This window comes from Anolis carolinensis, chromosome 5 (assembly GCF_035594765.1).
Source record: "Anolis carolinensis isolate JA03-04 chromosome 5, rAnoCar3.1.pri, whole genome shotgun sequence".
NCBI classification, from domain to species: domain Eukaryota; kingdom Metazoa; phylum Chordata; class Lepidosauria; order Squamata; family Dactyloidae; genus Anolis; species Anolis carolinensis.
The window spans coordinates 15,847,169-15,872,500 of record NC_085845.1 but is presented as its reverse complement, the minus strand read 5'-3'; the positions used below and the strand labels follow the sequence as shown (position 1 = coordinate 15,872,500).

The window sequence follows — 25,332 nt, the reverse complement described above, 5'->3', positions numbered from 1 at the left end:
CTCCCAGGGGTCCCGACCCCCAGGTTGAGAAACATTGCTTTAAATTAAGCCAACATATAATAGTAGCACAAAAATCATCTAAATCAGAGGATGAACAACTTGAAGGAAGGAACAGCTATTAAATCATATCCAAAATGACAAAGGATGCTCTCAATGTGACTTTGTGCAGCTCGGCAGGGTGTCTCTGCAACTTAGCTCAGTGTCTGAGAGCTGCATTATAAACAACGGGGGATGTAATGATACCTTCCTGTTCCACAATCAATAGTGTCTGAGATTTTGCTGCTGCGTGCTTTTGGTGTATTTTTAAAAACTCCTCTTTCAAAATCTTGCTTCTGAATGGCAATGCAGTGAATAGGGCTAATTCAGAAGTCTTTGTACTCCATATACGGGTCTGCAGAGATTATCTTGATTACAGAAAAGCCCAGAAACCAACACAAGCGTTTGGTATATTTCCACTAGTGAAAGGTCATGCCTCCAGCTAAATATACACCACATAAAACTCCATCTCTTTTCCCTCACTCATTGTAGACTATTTTCTATGACAGTTCTTTATGCGTTCACAGGCAGACTTTCCCTAAAGAATAAGAACTAAGGTACAATATAATTCATGATGTCAAAACCCAGAGAGGACTAGTTCCAAATCACTACCACTAATCGGAACATATATCTAGCCCCACCGAGGGTCGTTATGTTATTTTTACCCAAAGGCTTTCGCAAATGTGTAATAAATTAGACTTTCTATTTAAAAAGACTCACCCATCCCATTGCCTCTGTCTTCAAATCAATATCATTCACCTTTGAATCAAAGCACAATACACTTGGAAAAACTGTGACATGTCTCCAATATCAGAGCTTGGAAAAATGATTTTTTAGGACTCTCTCTCAAACCTGCCAACCAGAGCCCAAATGATAGAGTTCCATCTTTTACTGGAGCTAAAACCTTCAAATACAGTAGAGTCTTGCTTATCCAACCTTCGCTCATCCAACATTCTATATTATCCAATGCAATCTGCCTTTTAGTAGTCAATGTTTCTGTAGTCAATGTTTTCAATACATTGTGATGTTTTGGTGCTAAATTCATAAATACAGTAATTAATACATAACCTTGTACGGAACTGTTTTTTTCCTGTCAATTGTTGCAAAATGATGTTTTGGTGCTTAATTTGTAAAATTATAACATAATTTGACATTTAATAGGTTTTTCCTCAATCCCTCCTCACTTATCCAACATTTTCGCTTATCCAACTTTCTGCTGACCTGTTTATGTTGGAATAAGTGAGACTCTACTGTAATTAATTCTCAATTCATTGCTTCATTTTGTTAATGTTTCCTCTGGTGTCGGCATCTTCAAATTCCAGGAATTTGAAGGATTAGCTTTCTTGGCCAAGCATTTGGACTACAATTGGAAAGTTTTATCTTTACAGTTTTTCCAGCTGTAAAAGGATTTATTGGGAAATTCAGTATTCTCTCCCATTGCATGGGGCAGGACAACCTGGATCTCAAGGATAGTCTCCAATGTTATAGTGAGTTTAATGTTCAAACCACTATGCTACACTTGTTCCATATGGCCAACATGGTTACTTTTAAATATGTTTCCTGGATTTGAAGAGCCAAGGATATGATTTTGAAGATGGACAGTTGTGACTATGGCAGGCTTCATTTGAAATAACTAGCTAGAATCACAAGAGATGGGAAACAGATTATATCTTTGGTCAAAATGGGTCCTTAAGATATTCTCTTTTGACCCATCAGGAAACTGGTACAATAGAGTCTCACTTATCCAACACTCACTTATTCAACGTTCTGGATTCTCCAATGCATTTTTGTAGTCAATGTTTTCAAAACATTGTGATATTTTGGTGCTAAATTCGTAAATACAGTAATTACTACATAGCATTACTGTGTATTGAACTACCTTTTTGGTCAAATTTGTTGTATAACATGATGTTTTAGTGCTTAATTTGTAAAATCATAACCTAATTTGATGTTTAATAGGCTTTTCCTTAATTTCTCCTTATTATCCAACATATTCACTTATCCAACATTCTGCTGGCCCATTTATGTTGGATAAGTGAGACTCTACTGTACTTGGGAAATAGCAACATAGAGGCTTTGACCAAGGCCCTATCCAGCTTTGAACTATTATATGGCAGCATAGAGTCATATAATCCAGTTCAAAGCAGATAATCTGGATTATCTATTTTGATAATATAGATTATGTGGCAGTGTAGATCCAGCCCAAGAAAACATAGCACGAAAGAAGCAACCTCCTCTTTCCTTTTCTTCGAACAAACCGACAACTCTCTTCCATCATTATTGTAGTTTAGTTATGAGAAACACACGGAACGCATATCTTAATACTTGAGAACTGGAATATGACCAGAGACCAAAGTTTACTGGATGACCTGTGGCAAGCCACATGCTCTCAGCCTCAGAAGAAGTCAAAGGCAAGACCCCTTCTGCACAAATCTTATCAAGAAACCTATTTATTTATTTATTTATCATTTACAACATTTTTACCTCACCTTTCTCACCCGAGGGGACTCAAGAAGGCTTACATAAATTGGCAAAAATTCAATGCCCAGAACAATAGAGAGGGTCACCTTTGAGTCACCATAAGTTGGAAAGAACTTGAAGACACAAAGCAACAACCAGTTTTTTCACACAGTGCTATCTTTGTATGAATTCTCATTCTTAATCTAATTTGCTCCATTCATACCGCATCTTCTAAACTGCCACCGTTCATGCTTCAAACCAAGAAGTGGATCATCCGGTACTATGTCCTGCCAATGCGTTTGCCCCATCTGGAGGAGCCTATAAATTGTGTAATTGGCAGAGAACAAATCTTTACCAGACGCAGACTTCTTAATGGTTCAGAATTTATGTGTAATGCTCTGACCTTGTTTTCCTTTCCACGTATGATGAGCGAAATTGACATATCTGAAACCAGAGCACGGATAAAAGTCTTTCGCTGACGCACAAGAAGCCGGTGCACAGTGGGATTTCTCATTGCACTTGCTGTGCTCAAAATGATATAACAGCCGTGGAAAGCGGGTATAAAAAAGCAGAGCTGTTCCTTGGAAGGGTTTGGGAAGGAAATGGGAAATTAGAATCTATGGGAAGCTATATCTTCAAAAGATTTGTGTAACTTCAAAAAAGTCACCCAGTAGGAGGACAGTGGAAGCTGTTTCTTGCAAATGCTGAAGAATATATATGATCATCAAGGCCAAAGCTTGGAAGATCTTCCAACTGCTGGATCTTTGGAGTATTCTGGGAATTATAGTCCAAAATCATATTTGCTCCAGATGTTGTTGAACTGCAGCATCCACCATCTCTAGCCAAGATAGTTGAAGGATTATGGGAGCTACAATCCAACATCACCTGGAGAGCCACACATGACTCATATGTGTTGCAAATTTTAACCAGATTTTTTATCGTGTCAGAAGCGACTTGAGAACATACTGCAAGTCGCTTCTGGTGTGAGAGGATTGCCCGGGGGATACCCAGATGTGTTACCATCCTGCTGGGAGGCTTCTCTCATGTCCCCAGAAGCTAGAGCTGACAGATGGGAGCTCACCGTGTCTCGTGAATTCGAACCAGGAACCTTCACGTCAGCAATCCAACCTTCAGGTCAGCAGTCCAGCCAGCACAGGAATTTAACCCATTGCACCACCAGATGAGACTGCAAAAAAAAATTACACTCCATCAAAGCAAGAAAATACTTTTGGGAAGGAGTTGATTGCCTAATTTCCAATAAGCAGTGCAATTTCTAGAGAAATAGATGTGTTATAGTTAATTTGTGGTTGTTTTTTCTTCCCAGTTCCAGTTTTATTTTGCAACAGGAATGGATGACAGCATTTTAGGAATAGATGAATGAGGTTACATCTACACTGTGGAATTAATACAGTTTGACACCACTTCAAATGCCATGAATGTTGTGCATTTGCAGAAGTAGGATTTTCTGTCTGTTTCAACATAGTGCAATGGACTAACCTTTCAGGAACCTTTTTAAAAAAGAAATCAGCAAGAAGCTTTCCAAAGGCAGGAACAAGCATTATTAGAGAGCTGAGGTTAGCTATAGACCTAATCCTGTGATATGCCCTGAAAGAAAGAGAAGCCAGGTCTGAAAAATAGCTAGGAAAAAACCCACTCTTGCTGTTTCCTCAGTTGCTGATTCACCTTGTCTTATTTTTCTGATTCACTTTTTAAAAGAATATGCAATCCATTCAGTTTATTAGAAGCTTATTTAAACTATTTTTATAATCTTATTTTGTTTAGGGGATATATGTGTGTTTGTGTTGCACCTGTCTACTGTAAATATTGATTCAAATGTTTGCACTCCAGGCTGTGTCGCCTGAGCAGCATACAACACAATCCATTTTAAACAATAGAAGGCTAGAAAAGAGTCAAAAAGCAAGAAAAAGGCTGAAAGCGCTATTAAACGATTTGACAAGTTGAAATGACATTTAAAATCAGTGAAAACAGTTTAAAACAATTGAAAACCATTACATATGATAACATGAGGATAAAATTAACTGGGCCCAAGACTAATAGAAAGTTTGTTTTCATTTTTTATGGTTATGACATCCATTTTGGTGTCTCAGAGGGTGCATCTATATTCCAGAATTAATGCAGAATTAATGAATAAAATAAATGAGTAAAATGAGAACATCTGTGTCTCCTGAAATCTGGGGGAAGAGGTTGAATAAATAGGCTATTTACATGTGAGCCATTTACATCTGAGCTCTTTCCCTCTCTACATCTAACAGAAATAAAATATAACTGGTGCAAATGAAGCCACGGTATGCTGATGGGTGATGATTTGCTGAAGTAATTCAGGTTGATTGGCTAACCAGTACAAACCTAACTGGGAATTATAGCTTTGTAATGGTTTGTTCCTGTCCTGGCCACCTTTTGTTTGGATTATTGTATTTTATGGCACCATAAAAGGACATACCAGAAAATGCCAGTGAGCAAAAGAAAGGAGGAAATCTGTGATCTGGGCTCTTTGACATGGAGATTGGAGCGAAAGCACCCCTTTGTGGCTGGAATCAAACACAACCTCTAGGATGCCGAAGATGGGAAATGCCTATATATACCTCTATTTGATGTCTGTCCTGGCTGTATGTTTGCCATATATGTGTTCTGTGATCCACCCTGAGTCTTTTTCAGGGTGGGAAGGGCAAAATATAAATGCTGTAAATAAATAAATGATAAATTGTATTGCCCTTGAAAGTGGTCCAAAAATCCCAGGTTCCCTCTGAAGATGCCAGCCTGAATATGAAGCTCTGAAAATGCCATTAGCCACAGGTGCAGGTGAAATGTCAGGAGAGAATGCTGCTGGAACATGGCCATACAGCTCACAAAACTCACAGCAACCCAATAATTCCAGCCTTTACAATACATTGTTTCTTCTCCATCTGTAAGTCTGCTTTGCACAGTGGCCTCACAGCCAATGCACCCTTTTTGCCCAGAGGAAAAGATATGAGTTGCATATTGTGTCTCTACGAATATCTTGGTGAGAAAAGAGCAAATGTCTTTCAAGTGTCAGATTTCTTGCTGATTGGTTTAGATGCGAAAAGGCATTTAGGGAGATCTCTCTCTAATTCTTCAGTCCAAGGACACCCTCTTGACCAGAGGGACCTTGGATGCTAAATGTCAGCATGGCTTGGTTGCCAAGTTAAAAACTTTACTCACCACAAGGTTGGTTTTTGTTTGTTTTTGTAATGAAATCCATGGCATTTTACCCCTCTTGTTTGTCCCAGATTTTAAAACTCCCTCCTCAGAGAGGCATGAATGGCTCCGTCCTTGCAGGTCAAAACATAAGGCTTTTGCAAACCGACTGGAGTTAGACTTTTCAATGCTATGTAGTGCTGCTTTTAGGTTTTTTTTAAAAAAAGGTCTGTTGTGGGATCCACTCTAGTTTGAGTCTGATCTTTAACTTATTATCCAGACTAACCTCAAAATAGGTTTGGCCCCTGGATAGCTTCTTTACAATTCATACTAAATCCTGGAGCCGGTTCCTTGCACATCTGACATTAGATCAGCCGGCTGCCTCTACTTTTTGTGCTCATGGACACTAATGAGAGAGTGAGCTTTATATTGTTACTTTTGTTACTGTTTTTATCTCTCTTTCATGTCTTTCAGCTTACCTCTGTTTCGTCATGTGTGCCCTGGGCGTGACCGCAGGTGCCCATCGTCTGTGGAGTCACAGGTCCTACAAAGCCAAGCTGCCTTTGAGGATATTCCTGGCGATAGCCAATTCCATGGCATTTCAGGTTGGCATGTCCACCGGATCAAATCTATACGAACAGTTCGATTTCTGTGCAATGCAATCATATAGGATGCTGATTTACACCAACTCAGAATGGTGGAATAGACTGCCTTGGGGATGATAGATGACAATCTTTGGAGTTCTTTAAGCAGGGATCGAGTGCTGTAATTATGCACTTCTGTATGGCATGGACTTGATGGGCTTCACATTCCCTTTCAGCTCTCTGATGAATGAATTAGGCCAGATATGGGCAAACTTCAGCTCTCCAGGTGTTTTGGACCTAACAGGTGGTAGGCTGTTAGGAATTGTGGGAGTTGAAGTCCAAAACACCTGGAAAGCTGAAGTTTGCCCATGCCTAAATTAAGCAGATTCTTTGTTGAGTGCATGGGAAGGACAGCCATTAGTATACCAGTCTATCATTTTGAAGTCTAGGACAATGCCATTAGAAGTATGTAATCTGTCTGAGTGCTACATATGTGTCATTGTTCCATCTAGTCTTTTCCTTCTTAACATATTTGTGGTGGAAAGGAAAACTTGTTCCAAAAGAGAAATCCAGAATGACAGTGCAAGATTTGGACCATGCACAAGATGCGGACCTGAATGAAAGAAAGATATTGTAGAGTAAAAGCCTTGCCAAGAACCATCTTTAAACAGTCAGTGTTCCCAACCATGCTATCGTGTTTGAAATAATAATAATGGCTGTGAAGTTAGGATTCAAACTTATTCTAGGCTTATTCTTAGACCCAAGGTACCTTCTGTGTCCACAGAAACTGAGGAAGAGGAACCCAAGGAAGAGGAGACAGAAACTTCTGATTTATTTTTAGATAGGATGAAGTTAATGTCTCAGGCAGCTGACTTAGGATATCATTGAAAAGCAATGAAAAGTTACTTAAATTATCCTTATTCAAGAAGAATCATGGGATGACTCCTACTTCATCGTTGTTGTCATGTACCTTCAAGCTATTTCCAATTTATGACAACCCTAAGGCTGTTTTAAAGGGTGTTTGTTTTTGATTTCTTCTGAAGCTGAAAGAGTGTGACTCACCCAAGTGGATTTCCATGGTTGGTTCACAGAGTTGGAGTGCAGTAATTCAATGCTCAAACCATTATATTATGCCAGCTCTCATTTCTATTTCCTTGGATGGAAAATAATATGACCAGCCTTTAATATGGAGCCAGAAGGACATGGTGAGTTGAGCATTGGACCATGACTCTGGAGACCAAATCCCAACTCAGCCATGGAAGCCCACTGGATGACCTTGGGCAAGTCATACTCTCTCAGTTTCAGAGGGAGGCAATTATAATCCTTCTCTGAATAAATCTTGCCATGAAAACCTTGTGATAGACATTCCTTAGGATTGCCAGAAGTGAGAAACAACTTGAAGGCACACAAAAACAGCAACGAGAGGGTGAGTTTGAGGTTGACTCTGAGCGAAATCACTAAGCCTTCCCTGCTGTTCTTCCTTGCAGAATGATATTTTCGAATGGGCCCGAGACCATCGAGTGCATCACAAATTCTCTGAGACAGATGCGGACCCCCACAATGCCCAGCGGGGCTTCTTTTTCTCCCACATTGGCTGGCTATTTGTCCGGAAACATCGAGATGTCATTGAGAAAGGAAGCAAGCTGGACTTCAGTGACCTGCTGAATGACCCTGTCGTTACGTTTCAAAGAAAGTAAGTGAAATTTAGAGACTGGGAAATTGAAGAGTACAATCTATATTCAACATTTACCAGGGTTAGAGGGATAGGACTTCCACAGAAGTGAGAGAACCAAGACTACAAAAACACTATTTTTAAACCAGAGATTCCTTTTCTATAAATCTCTAGATCCTCCAGCATAACTACATTTTCTTGCCCCAGAATTAGGGGGTGGAGGGGAAGGGGATGTTCTGAAGAATGCTCCTGGTCGGCCACCTAAAAGAACCAAACACAAAGAAAAAATAAGTTATTTCATTCTACTAATTATCATAGTTACAATGTTTAGTATTAATTAAGACAGCTGATTTTAATACATGTGTTTATTAGGTATTTTAATGGCTTGCACAGCAGATTTTTGATAGAAAACTCACTGCTCTGGATCTCTTGAAAAGATTGTTTCATAGAATCATAGATTCATAAAGTTGGAATGGGTTACATGGGCCATTAAGTTCAACTTCTAGCTCAGTGCAAGAAAAAAACAATTTAAACACATTTAACCCTGGTGACGCAGCGGGTTAAACCGCTGAGCTGCTGAGCTGCTCCAAGGTCATGTGGCTGGCATGACTGCATGGAATGCCGTTACCTTCCCGCCGGAGCGGTACCTATTGATATACTCACATTTGCATGTTTTCGAACTGCTAGGTTGGCAGGAGCTGGGGCTAACAGTGGGCGCTCATTCCGCTCCCAGGATTTGAAACTGCCAACCTAGCAATTTGAAAATATGCAAATGTGAGTACATCAATAGGCACCGCTCCGGTGGGAAGGTAATAGCGCGCGCTATGCAGTCATGCCGGCCACATGACCTTGGAGATGTCTACGGACAACACTGGCTCCTCGGCTTAGAAATGGAGATGAGCACCAACCCACAGAGTCGGATACGACTAGCCTTACTATAACAATCAAAAAGATAAAAGCACCTTCAAACATCCTTCCACCATTTGATATAATAATCAAATCTGGTGTAAAGAAGGTCTTTAGAAATATAGGAAAGAGGAGGCATCATGTAGAAAGGAGTTCTCAGCTAGGAAGCATTCATTGAGAAGGCTCTCTCACATTTGGAGAGTTCAGCTCCCAAGACTATCACTGGCATGGACAGTGGTAAGGGTTTATGGGAGTTGTGGTCCAAAACTTTGGGATGGCCAAAGACTCCTCAGTCCTACCACAAAGCTTTCCATACACTGTCTGAAAGTAGTGAGATAAGTTTTGAAGTCTCTGGAAAAAGTGAATCAGTTGGAATAATGGAGGCAAGCATGGAGCTCTCCAAGTACTGAACTTAAAGTTGTAGGAGAAACACAGTGCTGGACCTGAACCTGGAAGTGTGGTTCTCTGTGTGTATGTTAGCCATCAAGTAACTTGCCAACCTTGGTGGTCCCATGAACTTTGTAGAGTTTTCTCAGGGAAGTAATATTCAAGGGAGAGCTGCCATTGCTTTCCTCTGAAATATAGCCTACAGCACTTGATATCCCTTGGCAGACTTCCACCTAAGTACTAACCAGAACTGAATCTACTTAGCTTCCGAGATGAGTTAAGCCATCCTGAACATTCCTGATCAGACTTGACCTTGGGAGCTAAGCAGGTTTAGGCCTAGTTAGTACTTCAATGTCCTTGGAGGACCTGGGTTCAAACCTTACCATATGTATGAGCACATTAGAAAGTTTTATACAAGATACTTTTGTTTTGAGAAGGTCAAAAGGCATTGTGTGTCTCAGATTTCACCTTCGTGGGAGCAATAATTCACAGGGAAAGGGATGTTACTCTGGTCTTAAAGTGTGATTTGTAAGCACATCAGTGCACTGCTTCTGTGTCTGAGTAAGATTTTTAATAGCTTTTATTGGATATTTTATTGGATATTTTAATAGCTTTTATTGGATAATCAGTTTTGCACAAAATCGGTCATACTATATCCAATAATTATACACAAACTTTTCAACAGGTATATAAAAAGAAAGAGTAACCAACAATAGACTGATGTTTGAAAGACCAGATATAATGTTTTACATATTTGAGATTTTTCTAAAAATATAGATGACAGAAAGATAGAAATATATTGTATATAAAAACACATAGCATGACATAGTTAGAATTCTAACCAAAAATACCTCTTCTTTGGTTTACATCTATAAAATAATATGCTTTATTTATTTATAGAGATAGGCTCTATAAATCCGAGGGGATTCAAGGCGGATTACAGAACACGTATACAGCAAACATTCAATGCCGTTACGCAGTTAACAAGGACAGACAATACATAAACAGAAGTAAAGGCTTTTCCCATCTTTTCTGTTTTCGGCACTTGCAGGCTGTGCTCGACTCCGGCCACAGGGAGTTGCTATCGCTCCTTTTTTCATGTCGAGGAGCTTTGTTGTCCTTAGACATTCTTCCAGTTGTCCCTATGGGCACCTTTTATTACCTCCTCACTTAAAGCGATACCTATTTATCTACTAACATTTCTGTTTTTGATCTTCTAGGTGGGCAAAGCTGGGGCTGATGGCAGGTGCTCACCCCGACCCAGGCTTGAACTGCCAACCTTTGAACTGGGATGGTTCTTACTAAAACAAATGAATTGCTATGAATTGGATATTGGATATGGAAACATGCTGAAGATTCTTAGAATACCAGCCAATATATATTACAGTAGAGTCTCATTTATCCAAGCTAAACAGGCCGGCAGAAGCTTGGATAAGCGAATATCTTGGATAATAAGGAGGGATTAAGGAAAAGCCTATTAAACATCAAATTAGGTTATGATTTTACAAATTAAGCACTAAAACATCATGTTATACAACAAAAGGTAGTTCAATATGCAGTAATGTTATGTTGTAATTACTATATTTACGAATTTAGCACCAAAATATCATGATATATTGAAAACATTGACTACAAAAATGGCTTGGATAATCCAGAAGCTTGGATAAGCGAGCCTTGGATAAGTGAGACTCTACTGTATCTGGAAATGTTATCAAATGTGAATCTGAAATCACCTATTACAATTGCCCTGTAATCTCCCATGTCATACATATACATGGATCATCTCAACAATATTTCTTGGTTTATATCCATGAAACAGGGTAATCATTTGTAAACCAGATGATGAACATGAATTTGATTTTAGACACTCTGATGCCACTGAGAGAACATTTCCATTTTCCTTATAACATTTCCAAGATTTTGAATCTGTAAACTGTCCCCTGCTCTTTGGTTTATTTATTTATTTGTTTGTTTGTTTGTTTATTTACAGTATTTATATTCTGCCCTTCTCACCCCAAAGGGGACTCAGGGCAGATCACATTGTACACATATAAGGCAAACATTCAATGTCATATAACATAGAACAGAGACAGAGATAGACGCAGAGGCAATTTAAACCTTCTCCAGTTTCCAGCTTCCTGAGGGTATGCTTGATTCCGGCCACAGGGGGAGCAGCTGCTTTATCATCCACTGCAATGGCAACTTCCTCATTCCAACAGCAGCTGGGTGATTTTTATGGTGTCGTAAATTAGCCTCCCCACATATAAGTGGTACCTAAATTTTCTACTTGATAGATGCAACTATCTTTCGGGTTGCTTAGGTCAACAACGAGCAGGGGCTATTTTTTTTTAATTTTGGTTGTCGGGTGCTCACCCCGACACGGGCTGGCCTCAAACTCATGACCTCTTGGTCAGAGATATTTATTGCAGCTGGCTGCTAATCAGCCTGCGCCACAGCCCGGCCCCTGGTTGCATGCAATGAATGTACATTCTTTTGAATCTGGATTCCATGACTATTTTTTCCTCACTCAACTAACTTATATTTCAAGAAATGCAGAAAAAAAGTAATTCTACTTTCAGGAGTGTATAAACTCCCTCTGGTTAGGGGGATTTAGGGAGATGTAGTTCAGAAAAGGAACTTTTCCAAATACGGCAGAAATGTTGTCTTGAATGACGCAACCCCACCATGCTTTACTTTCTTCCCAGGCACTATGTGGCTTCCGTCATACTGATGTGCTTTGTCATTCCTACGATTGTGCCTTGGTACTTCTGGAAAGAGAGCTTGTGGAATTCGTACTTTCTGGCTTCTATCCTCCGGTACACGGTTTCACTCAACGTCGCCTGGCTGGTCAATAGCGCTGCTCACATGTATGGCAACCGGCCCTACGACAAGAACATCAACCCACGGGAGAATGCCTTGGTCACTATAGGAGCCATTGGTAAGCACTAAGGAACCATCCCTCTTCAAGCACTGCTAAGGATGGCTCTGGATATACTTTTTCATAGACTTCTAACCAAGCTCTAAATTTGCTGTAAGATTATGAAGTAAATACTGCTGGAAGGTGATGAAATTAGCTTTTTTTTGAACTTTCCAACTCTTTATTTTCCCAAGGAATTTCAGAAACACTTTATCACTTAAGTAGCTGAATACAAATACGGTATGCTGCAAACTAAGGGTGCATTTACATCACTTTAACTGCCATAACTTAATACTATGGAATCCTGAGATTTGTAGTTTGATGGGGCATCTTAATTCTTTGGCAGAGAAGGCCTTGTAAAATTACAACTCTCATTATCCATGGGAGTTAAAGTGATGTCATACTGAATTAATTCTAAAGTATAGATGTTCACTGAGACAGGTACAATTGAGGCTCCTTCTACACTGCCATATAACACAGAGTATCAAATCAGATAATCCACATTATCTGCATTGAACTGGATTATTGAACTGGAGGCCCCTCCGCGCAATAACATGCTATGCTAGTTTTATATATATATATATGTGTGTATACACACACACACACACACACACACATATCTATACAATACATTTACAATAATATATAATAATTATAACATATTGTATATACATATAATATTCATAATATTATATTGTAATACGATATAATACTAATACAATATAATAATATTAATTATATATTATATTTTACATGTAATATTACTAGTAATATTACAATATATTGATACAGTACAATATAGTAATTTATTATCAGTATTGTACTATGCTAATAATATAATATTATTATATTATATTGTGACGCAGGTGGGAGAGCAAGCCAGCTGCAATTAACTGCAATGAATCACTCTGACCAGGAGGTCATGAGTTCGAGGCCCGCTCGGAGCCTATGTTTGTCTTTTTTCTATGTTAAAAGGCATTGAATGTTTGCCTATATGTGTAATGTGATCCGCCCTGAGTCCCCTTCGGGATGAGAAGGGCGGAATATAATTGCTGTAAATAAATAAATAAATAAATAATATTGTATGTAAATTTAATTTGTAAGCCACTCTGAGTCCCCTTCAGGGTGAGAAGGGCGACATATAAATGTAACAAATAAATAATAAATATATACATAAATTATATGAGTCTACACTGCCATATAATCCAGTTCAAAGCAAATAACCTGGATTTTATATGGAGGTGTAGAAGAGGCCTTCCAGACAGGCCCTTTATCCCAGGATCTGATCCGAGGTTTTCTGCTTTAAACTGGATTATATGAATCCACACTGCCAGATAATCTGGGATAAACAGAAAACCTTGGATCAGATCCTGGGATAAAGGGCCTGTCTGGAAGGGCCCTTAGGTAATGAAGTTTTCCCTTTTCAGTCCAACCCTGTGAGACCAAAATCTCTCTTGTCTAATTAATCCATGTCTCCAGGCATTTTTAAAGTCCTCCCATTCTTCTACAACCCAAATATTAAGGCATTGTTTACTACAGACATACTGCTGCAACCCCACACCAGAAAAGAGAAAAAGAGAGCTGACCAAGTATAAAAAAGCCCTTGTACATAGAAGCTTCATTGTCAGAGACTTTGTTAGCTTTGTTATGAATGCATAATGCAGGTCATCTGTATCATTAGGAAGAATGAGGCAGCGGCTTCAGGTGTCAAATTCTTGAGTGTGTCATCAAAAGATTTCAGAGTTTGTTTTTTTTCCTGCCAGGGATGGAGAGATGTCCTTGTGGATTTTCTGCCTTGTATGCCAAAATAATTAGGCTGGAATTAGATACGAGGAAGGAGAGGGAGGAACCATTTGATGACCTGCCTCAAATATAAAATGTCTTGGATATTCTGAACTTCTTGCTGGTCTATTCTTAGAATGTTTCCCAAGACATTGCTGCTCGCTTCTTATGCCTTTGCCTGAGCAACTCGAGAGACACATATTCCAGGCTTGACAATTTTATCTTAACATCCCAGGCTTTATTGGGAATTGCAAAGACACCAAGGGACTCTTTCCATGACAATTGCAGGAAACGGATGAATTTGTCTCCAGATGTTGCTCAGTTGGTTTGTTCCAGGAGAGAGGACTCCAGAGGGCGGCAGTCTGTTCAAGTGGCTGGATGGAAAGCTGTGTAAATTCAGGGCTTTTATTAATGGAAAATTTTAATAGGAGAAAAAGGGCTGGGCTGAACTACTTTTCTACTTCCAACAGTGCTTCTGTTTAAAATAGTGTTTATGGTGCCACAGCTGACATCACACCATTTATTTATGGTTGGCCACTGCATTTAAACCCTATATGCCAACCTTAACTTATCCTTGCAATTTGAGGACACCCAATACTCAGACTCTTGGGGCACATCCTTATGTATAGCCCTAGATCTTGGAAAAGTTACTTTTTATGAACCACAACTCTAAGAATCTCCCAGTCAACTGTGCTTCAAAAAAGTAACTTCCTCAAGTTCTTTGAAAAGAATCAGGCATCCCTGTGAGTCTTACCTGAGAGTTCTTTGCTTTAAACCATCAGCTCAACCTGCAGCTTTCTAGCTGTTCAATGAAACCTTTAGTTCAAATTCAAGATTTTCAGTCCACTGCCCACCTATTTGATTTCGTCAACACTTTCTTTAATAGTTTTCCTTAGCAAAGAGACCAATATAGCTCAATGCATTCTAGGTTTTCCCCAAGAGACCAACCCTTGGAATAAATCCACTTTTGCACACAGTAACTGACTGCATCCCCTTTTTGTCTGAGTGGCATCCACTTGGCCTTTTGCATTCAATAAAGGTCACAAACTGATGATTATCTTCTTTTCCCTATTTGTCCTTAAAAGAATGACTGATACCAAACCAGTTTTTGGATCATGGAAAATCCACAGCTTTGTGCACAATGCTTCCCTTTTGGTGTTCCCTTTGGTGTAAAATTTCAAATTGAAGGTGTGTCTGCAAAAGGAGATTAACTCTACAGTTCATCAGTGGAGTCTAAGAGTAGATTGAACTTGGCACTTTATTTATTGACATAGTGCCAAGTGGATTCTGAGTGGGTAGCCCCCTTTCCACCCCAAAACAAGCAATTAAACCAACATTATATGGAATTCTTAAGCCCCTTTTACACTGCCATATAAAATCCAGGTGATCTGCTTTGAACTGGATTATATGACAGTGTAGACCCATATAATATGTTTAAAGCAGATAATGTGGACTATCTGCTTTGATAATCTGGATAATATGTCAGTGTAGAAGGGGTCTTAGAAAAGCAAGCCATGACAACTGAGCAACAAAACTCACCAACAAAGAGCAAGTGCTGTTTCCAAACTTATTTTTTGTATCCTATTTCAATCCCCTTGTTAGTTTCATATCAGCATAATACGTCATGATGTTTTGGAACATGGGTCAGAATGCTTTACGTATGCTTAAATTGAATTCATTAGGAACTCACAACATTTCCTATATCAAACTATACATGCTTCTATAGCATTCAGGCCTTAAGTAGATCATCTACACTATGGAACAATACCACTTTAACTGCCCTGGCTTAATGCTATGAAATCCTGAGATTTCACCAAACTACATCAAACACCAAACTCTCTTTGGCAGAGAAGACAAAATGACTTGTAAAATTACAACCCCGCAATCCCATAACACTGAACAACAGCAGTTAAAGTGGTGTCAAAGTGCATTAATTATACAGTGTAGATGTGCCCATGCTCACTTTCTGACTTTTCTCCTTCACTGGAATAAATACCAGTTCCATACAATTTTTGATAGTTATACGTAGCTTTATCTCAAGGAATCCTGTGAATGGGTTTCGGCTTTCCAGCAGAGAGCTCTCAATATCTCCGCTATACCCTTCATTAAATGTTGAGAAATGGAAATAGATGGCCCTCCTTAATAGCTAATACAGTTGTACATGGATGGACAAATAAGTGTCATTACAGAAGCTGCAGGAATAGACATCATTTTTTATGTAGTAATACTTTCCCTTTCCTATTACAAGTTTCTCCACTGATGACTTAAACACATGCCAGCTAAAAATACTCTTTAAAAGATTAAGATTTTCCACATCTTTTTTTCACAGTTTCGATTTATCAGTTTAATTGGCTAAGCTTGGGCAATTATAATTTCTTTTATTTGCTGATAGCCCAGAGAAAAACTTCAAAATGAAATCCTGTGCACAGTAACTCAGAAACAGCCCTGGGACCACTGGGATTTTCTCCGTATTAATTGGGATTATGATTGCAGCGTCAGTGAGAAAGATGGCGAGATAAACACATGACACATTTACAAGCTCAGTGATAAGGGCGTGAATCATTTCACCTAAAGACTGCCATCCTAAATAGATAGATGCCTCCTGGACTCAATGGGCATTATCCATCAATAGACATATATGCAATCATAATTGGGGGGCCCTGGTGGCACAGCATGTTAAAGCGCTGAACTGCTGAACTTACAGACCAAAAGGTTGCAGGTTCGAATCCGGGGAGTGGAGTCAGCACCCGCTGTTAGCCCCAGCTTCTGCCATTCTAGCAGTTCAGAAACATGCAAATGTGAGTAGATCAATAGGTACTGCTCTGGCGGGAAGGTAACGGTGCTCCATGCAGTCATGCCGGCCACATGACCTTGGCGGTGTCTACGGACAACACCGGCTCTTCAGCTTAGGAATAGAGATGAGCACCAACCCTCAGAGTCAGACACGACTGGACTTAATGTCGGGGAAAACATTTACCTTTACCTTACAGTCATAATTTAAATCATTCACTTGGTTTATCTTTAAATCAACATTTCCTCTGAACATGATTGTGTGGAGATTATATATCATGACTTTGTTATTTCTCACCTTATTTCCAGAATAATTTCATGAGTGCTTGGACAATAAACTATCTTTTAGTACCTATAGAAGTTAACTATCTAAATTTGTTTTCTGTTGTCTTTGACCCTATTCTTTTTTTAAATATGTTTTTATTGTAAATACCAGTGGAACAACAACAAAATCCATCAACATACACATCCAATCACATATTCTCGGTAACATTACACTTGCTAATTCCACTTTTATCTCCCATTTATGTCAAGTAGTTTTTCACCCCTCCCCCCTCCCCCTCCCTCTGGGAACAGTACTTTCTTTCATTCAGATTTTATTTTAATTGATCAATCGTAAGTAGAGAATGATTCAATTCTTTATATTTTATTTGTCCTTTGACTTTATCTATCAATCTTCCCCATTTCAGATCCCAATTCTTTTTGATTCGGCCTGATATATATTTAGTTCTCCTTTCAAGGATATAATCCTGAAGCATAAAATCAGCTAGGTATTCATACCATTTTTTAACTTCTCACTTTGTTTGCTCTTTCCAACCCAAGGCAACTGTTGCTTGAGTGGCAACTATCATGTATTTTATAATTTCCCACCAGTCCTTAGTAATTTTGTTCTTATCTAATTTCTGGATGAAGAATTCTTTATTTTTCAAAATCAATTTATGTCCTGTTAAATCTTCAATTTCCTTCTTTACCTTGTTATAAACTTTTTGTTCTTTATCACATTCCCACCACATATGAATATAAGAGCCAGTTTTTCCACATCTGTGCCAACACAATTTTGTGGTTGTTTTAGTTATATAAGCTAATTGGATTGGGGTTCTATACCATTTAGTCAGGATTTTCCTTTGGGTTTCTCTTATCCTTATCTGCTTGATTTTTTTAATTGAATTGATCCAGTATTTGATGTCAGAGTCGTTAATGTTCATGTCCTCTTTCCATATGTCTTTGACCCTATTCTTCATTACTTCTGGGTTATTTTTTTTCCAGGTGAAGGTTTCCACAATTACCACCACACCTTTCCATTTGATTATTCGGCCAGTGAGCTGGGCTTGAAATTCAACCCAACCACGTGGTTCATTGACTTCATGTTTTGGTTGGGTTTGGTCACTGATCGGAAGCATGCTCCGAAGGAGATGATCCAGGCTCGCAAAGAGAGGACTGGAGATGGCAGTTCTTGAAAACCAGAACCAAGTCTTTCAACGTTGATGCTGCTGTATGTGTCGTTCGTATGTTTCTTTAGGGGTTTGGGGTGCGGGTCTCCTTACCCCGACCTTCTCCTTAGGATGGAAGTAGTATTCTTTCATTGAACATAGGCCAAATAAGTTCCTGGGTTAATTCTGTTTTACTCAAGGGCAATGGTTTTCAAACTCTTCTGTTGGAGGGCAACATTAACTCATTATGCGTTCACTCACATGCAAAGGAAACCTGAGTCGTTGCAGGGAATTTGGAGCATGAGCTAATACAAGGGAGAGCAAGAGCTTGGAGAGCTATTATTTTGGGCCTGAGCTTCATGAACCCATCCTATCAACCATTCCAGTATGGTTACTGGCCACACTGGCTCGGAGTTTATGAGAGCAGTAGTTTTTTAAATGCAACTTTTTCAAGCATTCATTGAGGCTGTGTGATCTACTAGATCCACCCAGGCAAATTTTCATAATAATTGCTGGATCAAAATGGCCATTTACTAGTGCAATCAATCACCTGAATCATGCATAAGTAATGCGCAGTTATGCGTTCCCCGCATACAAGAACAAATCTGTATCAGAATTACTAGCAGGCCTGCAAACAGGCCTGATCAGCAAATTCATACTCATAATTGATATTAGGAAGAAAAATAATCAATTATTAGATGGCCACCACAGCAAATGGTTTCTATTCTTGGAAGGACAAGTTATGTCAGTCAGTTATGTCAGTCCCATTTTATAACTAGCATACATTGACATTCAAAGATATATAACTTGCATGGATTGAATAGGCAGATAAGCATGGAAGGAGCTGCAATCTTTTAGCTACATTGGGAGTTGGTAGTGGTTGCTGATTCACCACAAATCTTGCACAGATAGACCAGCAGATGTGTTGAAGGCTTTTATGGCTGTTGTGCATTTTCCAGGCTGTATGACCATGTTCCAGAATCATTCTCTCCTGATGTTTTGCCCACATCTATGTCAGGCATCCTCAGAGATTGTGAGGTACATAGATGTGGGCAAAACGTCATATATGTGGGCGAAACGCCAGGAGAGAATGCTTCAGGAACATGGTCATACAGCCCGGAAAATGCACAACAACCTAGACCAGCAGAGGTTCATCTATTTTCAACTTATTCCTATGCAGCAGGCCCTTTCGTGGGGGTTAGATGTGCATGACTGCTACAAAAGGCTATTTTGTTTTTCCGAGAGAGCATCTCTGTAGGAATCTCAAGGTTTTGCAAGGTGGCTCCATAGCCAATGTCCTCTTGACTATAAAGTCACACTGCAGGATCCAGAGACCCTTAGATCATATTAATCATATCTGCAAAAGTTAAAGCCACAGGCATGGCGAACTGACTGTATTTCCATCTCATGCAGATCACTGGTTATGTTTCCTCAGCTCATCTTTCATGCTACACAGTGACAGCATTTTGACATTACTTGAATTGCCATAAATCCACCCTGTGGAATCTTGCTATTTATAATTTGGTAAGATATTTTGACATTTTTGCTAGATAGCTCCAAAGTACAAACCCCGGCTCCAAATGGGACATGGCAGTTAATGCAGTACCAAAGTGCTTTTACTGTGTAGTGTGAAAGAGTTGATAAGCCTAGAACGGCAAATCTCCGGCTAAAGATCCCCACATGTAATTGAATTAATAGTCGTCAGTGTGCCTCATGATTAACTATGGTGGCTATTTATTTATTTTATTTATTTATAGTATTTATATTCCGTCCTTCTCACTCCGAAGGGGACTCAGGGCGGATCACAATGTACACATAAAAGGTAAACATTCAATGTCATATGACATACAGACAAAGACAGAGACAGAGACACAGAGGCAATTTAACATTTTTCCAGCTTCCTGCTTCATGAGGGTATGCTTGATTCCGGCCACAGGGGGAGCTGCTGCTTCATCATCCACGTTGACACCGAGTCCTTGATGGATTACTTCCTCATTCCTCTCTGCACACTGCTGGATGATTTTGATGGTGTTGTAAATTAGTTAAATTAGTCTCCCCGAATAAGCAGTACCTAAATTTCCTACTTGATAGATGCAACTGTCTTTAGGGTTGCTTAGGTCACCAACGAGCTGGGCTATTTTAATGGTTGGGCACTCAATCTGACGCAGGCTGGCTTCGAACTCATGACCTCTCGGTCAGTAGTGATTTATTGCAGCTGGCTACTAACCAGCTGCGCCACAGCCCGGCTACAACTTCCAGGAATCTGGAATCCAGAAATATTTGCAAGCTTGGGAAACACTCCTCTAAAATACACAGAACACTTCCCTATAGTTGTGCAGATCAGCAGATTTCAGTCATGGTGTATAGCCATTCGGTTAGGGGTACCTTTTCATCCACCATTGATATTATCATAAAAGATTGGCAGATAAATCCCCAAAGAATGTGAAGGTTCCTCAGTACCCAGTTTGAAAACCATTGCTTTAGTGGAATTAAATCATGGATGGATATAGCCTATATTTGTAGCTGTCTTAAGTACAGTGTTTCAGAAAGTTAGATATTATTTAATATTAGTGTTCAATGTAGTAGATCTTTTGACTTGAGTCATCATGACTATGGCCAGGGAGTGTACTAATACAGTTGCACATGTACACTCTTGACAGAATGAAGGAACTGAGTTAATGCATAGTTCAAACAAGCAAGCCTGAGAATTGTTTCATTCATGGTGATATTTTTCCTCTGCTGCTTTGCTCTGGTTTCTCGGAGGCACGGGAAAGTTAGGTTCCATATCCAAACACAACAGCCCATTCACTCAAAAGGGCTTCCCTACTCATGTCAATAAAATTTACTGCCAAGAGTGATAAAGCCACTCTTGGTGGTCACATCAAATGTGGGCATGAAGTTAGGGGGGCCCATAGAGCAAACAGCAACTGTCAAAGTATAGGAATAGAAATCTAACACACAAGGAACTCAACTGGGAAAAAGCCAGCATGGTGCAATGGTTTGAGTGTTGGACTGGGATTCTGGAAGACCCGATTCCTAGTCCACTGAGACCCACTGATGGCCTTCTGTATGTTATACTCTCTCAGTCAGAAAGGCAAAGACTGGTAAACCTTATCTGAATAATTTTTGCCAAGAAAACCCTAGGATAAAGTGCACCATAATTTGGTACTGATGCACCTCTCCCACCATTCTTTGAACTACAATTCAATGCATTGGTGGTCAGAAGATTCCACGTCAGTGGGTTGGCAAATATATTCTAGGCCAGTAGTTTCCAAACTCTGGTCTTTCAGAAGTTTTTGGATTTCAGTTCCCAGAATTCCTGACTTTTGTCCAAGCTGGCTGGGACTTCTGGGAATTGAAGTCCAAAACACCTGGGGGACCAAAATTTGGGAACCACTGCTCTAGACTTTCAAGAGTTGTCCATGGTGCCGAGTCTTATCTCCTAAATAGATTAAGAGCCTTAGAAAGTTCCCTTAAAGTTTACTATTGAACTTCTACGAGAGCTTCCAACTAACAGTGATTCCGCACATTCCAGATTTGTTAGCTCAGCATGACTCAAAGCAGTGGTCGGTGGACTGGTGACAATCTGCAAGTCATTCGCTCCCAGTCTCCAGGAAGCTTCTAGGAAATTACATGGATACAATAATAAAATGGAATAAATATAATGGTGGTCCTCATCACACACCAGAATTGCTGTTTAACCAGGTCAGATAGCAAGCAAAGCATTGTCTTAGGCTACACTTACCTGTTTACAGCTGCTGTCGCCATTTGTATTCCCATCTGTTGGAAATTTCCAATGGTGCCTGTGACCTATTGCTCTCTTTGCTCCTGTGTAAAGCAAGGGAATTAAACAAAAATATATATTTAAATGAATATAAAAGTGTGTGTGTGTGTGTGTGTGTGTGTAGAATGGAATGTTTTGCATGCAAAGGTCAATATGTTGAAGCAAGGAAAATGCTTGAAGCTCAAGCATGCCTAAGAGGGCACTGCCCAGTTTAATCCCAATTGGTCTAAACATCTAGAACAGGCCTCCACAGCCTCTTGCCTTCCAGATGTTTTGGATGTCAGCTCCCCAAATTCCTGGCCATTGGATAATTTGGGAGCTGGAGGCCTAAACATCGGGTAGCCGCCAGTTGTGCAGGCCTGATCTAGAAACACAATAATTTCTGGTGTACTCTAAATTCTAGACTGTTGACATGAAAGGAGACTGTTAAACTACAGAATTTGGAAAAGTTGCTTTTGAAGGATTCTGGGAATTGCAATCCCTAAAAGTAACTTTTGAAAGCTTTGTTGAAGATTTGCTTGATTTCCTTTTTGGTTTGGGTGGGAATGTAGTAGTTGTCCAGAAGTTGATAAACTCCAGCTCCCAGCAGCCTGGCCCCAGTATAGACAATGGTGAGGAGTGCTGGGAGCTGCAGTTCAATCAGTTCTGTAGGACTCCACAATTCTCATCTCTGTTTTAGGATAGTGAGCCAAGGAAATTTGATGGATGAACGGATTTAATCTTCCATGAAACTACATCTCTCCTCCTCTGCTCCCTATCTCCCCTCTACATGTGGGAATTTTCAGGTTCATACAAGATTGTGGTGTAGATTGCAAAGTCCTGGGACATAGAAGTCATAGTGAAACAATTCTGCTGTTGAGTAAGGTACTGTCATTGTTGAGAGAGAAAGAAAAGAAATTGAGAGTTCCCTATGTTGCAAGACCAATGCTCCCCTGATTTTTTTTTAAACTTTTGGTTGACTTTGTTTTGTTGTTGAATATGCAATTTATTTATTGAAGAGCAGGTACTTGTATTTAACATCTATATGCTTTGTGGGCCAAAAAAATTGAAGTCGATATGTTTTAGGTGATTAATTTTACTGTCACATATGCAGTTGTCATTTGTAACTGTGTACAACTAAATGATGTCTTAAACCAAATAAAGCTTCATTTTAAATGTTTGGATACCTAATTTATCTTCTTGGTCAAAGTTTACTATGGCATGCACATTTTAAGTCATGCTGTTTTCAGTAAGTATTTTGAACAATCCGTCTACATCACAAGAATTTGGAAATATAACTTTTTGGACCATAGTATCCAGAATTCCCAGGCAGAAAGCTCAGAATCAGTGCTGTTTGGGAGGTTTGGGGCCCTAAAAAGTAACCTTTTCAAGGTCTGTGTTTAATACTGGGACAGAAGAGCTGATTATAAACTGCGCCAGCATTTCAGCAGCAGACAGTGTTTATTAGCAGCTAAGCAAAATATATCTTTAAAAAATAATTTATGTAGCCTTGGAAATCTGCCTGGTTTTCTGTAAAATGCATTTTGGTTTAGAAGATGATTCTAAAGCCTTGCATTTCCTTCATTGACATGTATTCTTGAGGGATAAATGAGCTAAAATTGGATGAGATTTTGAAATTTGCATCTTTCAAATGCAGACACTACTGTAAAATGTCTATATATGTCACCCCACTCATTTTAACTATAACTGCTAAATTAGAATAATAATGTATTTATTTCATTAACATTTTCTTTTTCCCAGTCCATGGACTCAAGGTGGCTTAGGGAAGTTAAAGCTGATAGAGACAAAAGTTCATGTCAGAGAGATGTTAAACTATTATTAAGCTAATTATTAAAAGCAATTAAAAGCATGCCAATCAAAAAGAGAAAGCAGCCAATAGATAGAGACAATTCAGCACATTATTAAAGGTCTTTTCCGCATGAGACCTCAAGTCCTCAAGCATGATGCAGCTAAGATATTCTTGGCCCAGAAGTTCTTCATTTCAATAGGGTTCACTATTATCCATGATATTTGCACAGATACAAGGTTAGTATTGTAATTGTAAGGAGGGTATCTGTCTAGCCTCTCTCTAGCACAGTGGTTCTCAACCTGTGAGTTCCCAAGTGTTTTGGCCTACAAATCCCAGAAATCCCAGCCAGTTTACCAGCTGTTAAGATTTCTGGGGATCCACAAGTTGAGAACCACTGTTCTAGCAAGGGAATTGCAGAGCCTGGGAGCAGCCACTAAAAATGACCTCTCTCATTCTCACCTGTAAGATGTACCTGTAAGGATTTGCTGGGTGGAAAGGTAGTCCTTCCCACACCTGGCTCTCTTGTGTAGCCAATGCAAAAGGATCTGCCATCACCCTCAGGAGCAACATAACTACTGCCAACATCATCTAGGCTTGTGTTTCCAGGCAGTTTCTTGATCCCTGCTCACCAGACAGACTTTACCACTTGGCAGCACTGCTTTGAGTTGAGAAATTTCAAGATCGTTTCCACATGTACTGGCCAATTGTTCTGGAGAGAAAAGCACGTTAAAAATAGAAAACATGCACAAGCAATTCCATCTTGGATTCAAGCAGAAAGGGCATTATATCTTTGCCATTGCAAAGGGGTCTACCTGATTGATTCGTGACAAAAAAATTGTAACTGGATTTTTAATCTGTAGAGGCTAGAAGGGTATGACTTGCCTAAGTTTACCCAATGAGGTTTCATGGCCAAGTGGGGATTCGAACCCTGTTCCCCATACCTTCAAACCTTAGGATCACCATAAGGTGGAAATGATTTCAAGGCACACAAACACATTGGTGGTTGCTTGATCAATACTTGGCATGTGCTAATCATTTTAGGGAAGCAATCATGTTTCCCTTTTGTTTTGAAAATTAGTCCACTGGATTGCCTTCCATCCTAGAGAAGGAGGTAGCTATGGGCAATTCTTATTGTCTTTTCCTTTTCTAGCTGTGAAAAAGACTAGATGACAGCAGAGATGTATCGGGCTAAAAACAGAGACAAAACTGATTTGTTGAAGCCCTGGGTGCATCTTTAGAATACAAGTCTCCCTTACTCAAAACCTAACAAGTACATGGTACCAGAAGGTCTGATTCAAACAACTCACCCTATTTGCTGCTTTGAAAATATGTTGAACTTCGGTGCCCATCATCTGTAGCTAGCTTGACTAGTCATGGTGGTTGGGGATAAATTAGGTTCTATCTGACCACACTTGGAAGATGCCAAACTGTTCTGTGCCTTCCAAATCATTTCCAACACTTGACAATCCTAAAGTGAACTTATCACAAGGTTTTCTTGGGCGGATTTGTTCAGAGGTGGGTTGCCTTTGGCTAAAAGTATGTGACTTTCCCAAAGTGGGTTTCCATAGCCAAGCACTGATTTGATTCCTGGTCTCACCTAATCCACAAACCACTACAC

General features: G+C 39.5%; 1 protein-coding gene across 1 annotated transcript in view; it reads left to right on the top strand.

Annotated features, from left to right (window-relative positions):
* The window catches only part of scd5 (stearoyl-CoA desaturase 5), a 52,703-nt gene extending 29,619 nt beyond the window's left edge, over positions 1 to 23,084 (top strand). The window contains exons 2-5 of the mRNA XM_062981572.1: positions 6,148 to 6,278; positions 7,745 to 7,950; positions 11,928 to 12,160; positions 17,978 to 23,084. Of these exons, the coding sequence (XP_062837642.1) occupies positions 6,148 to 6,278; positions 7,745 to 7,950; positions 11,928 to 12,160; positions 17,978 to 18,168 (761 nt within the window). The 3' untranslated portion in view covers positions 18,169 to 23,084. The remainder of the gene's footprint in view (positions 1 to 6,147; positions 6,279 to 7,744; positions 7,951 to 11,927; positions 12,161 to 17,977) is intronic.
* The last annotated feature ends 2,248 nt before the right edge of the window (positions 23,085 to 25,332 follow it).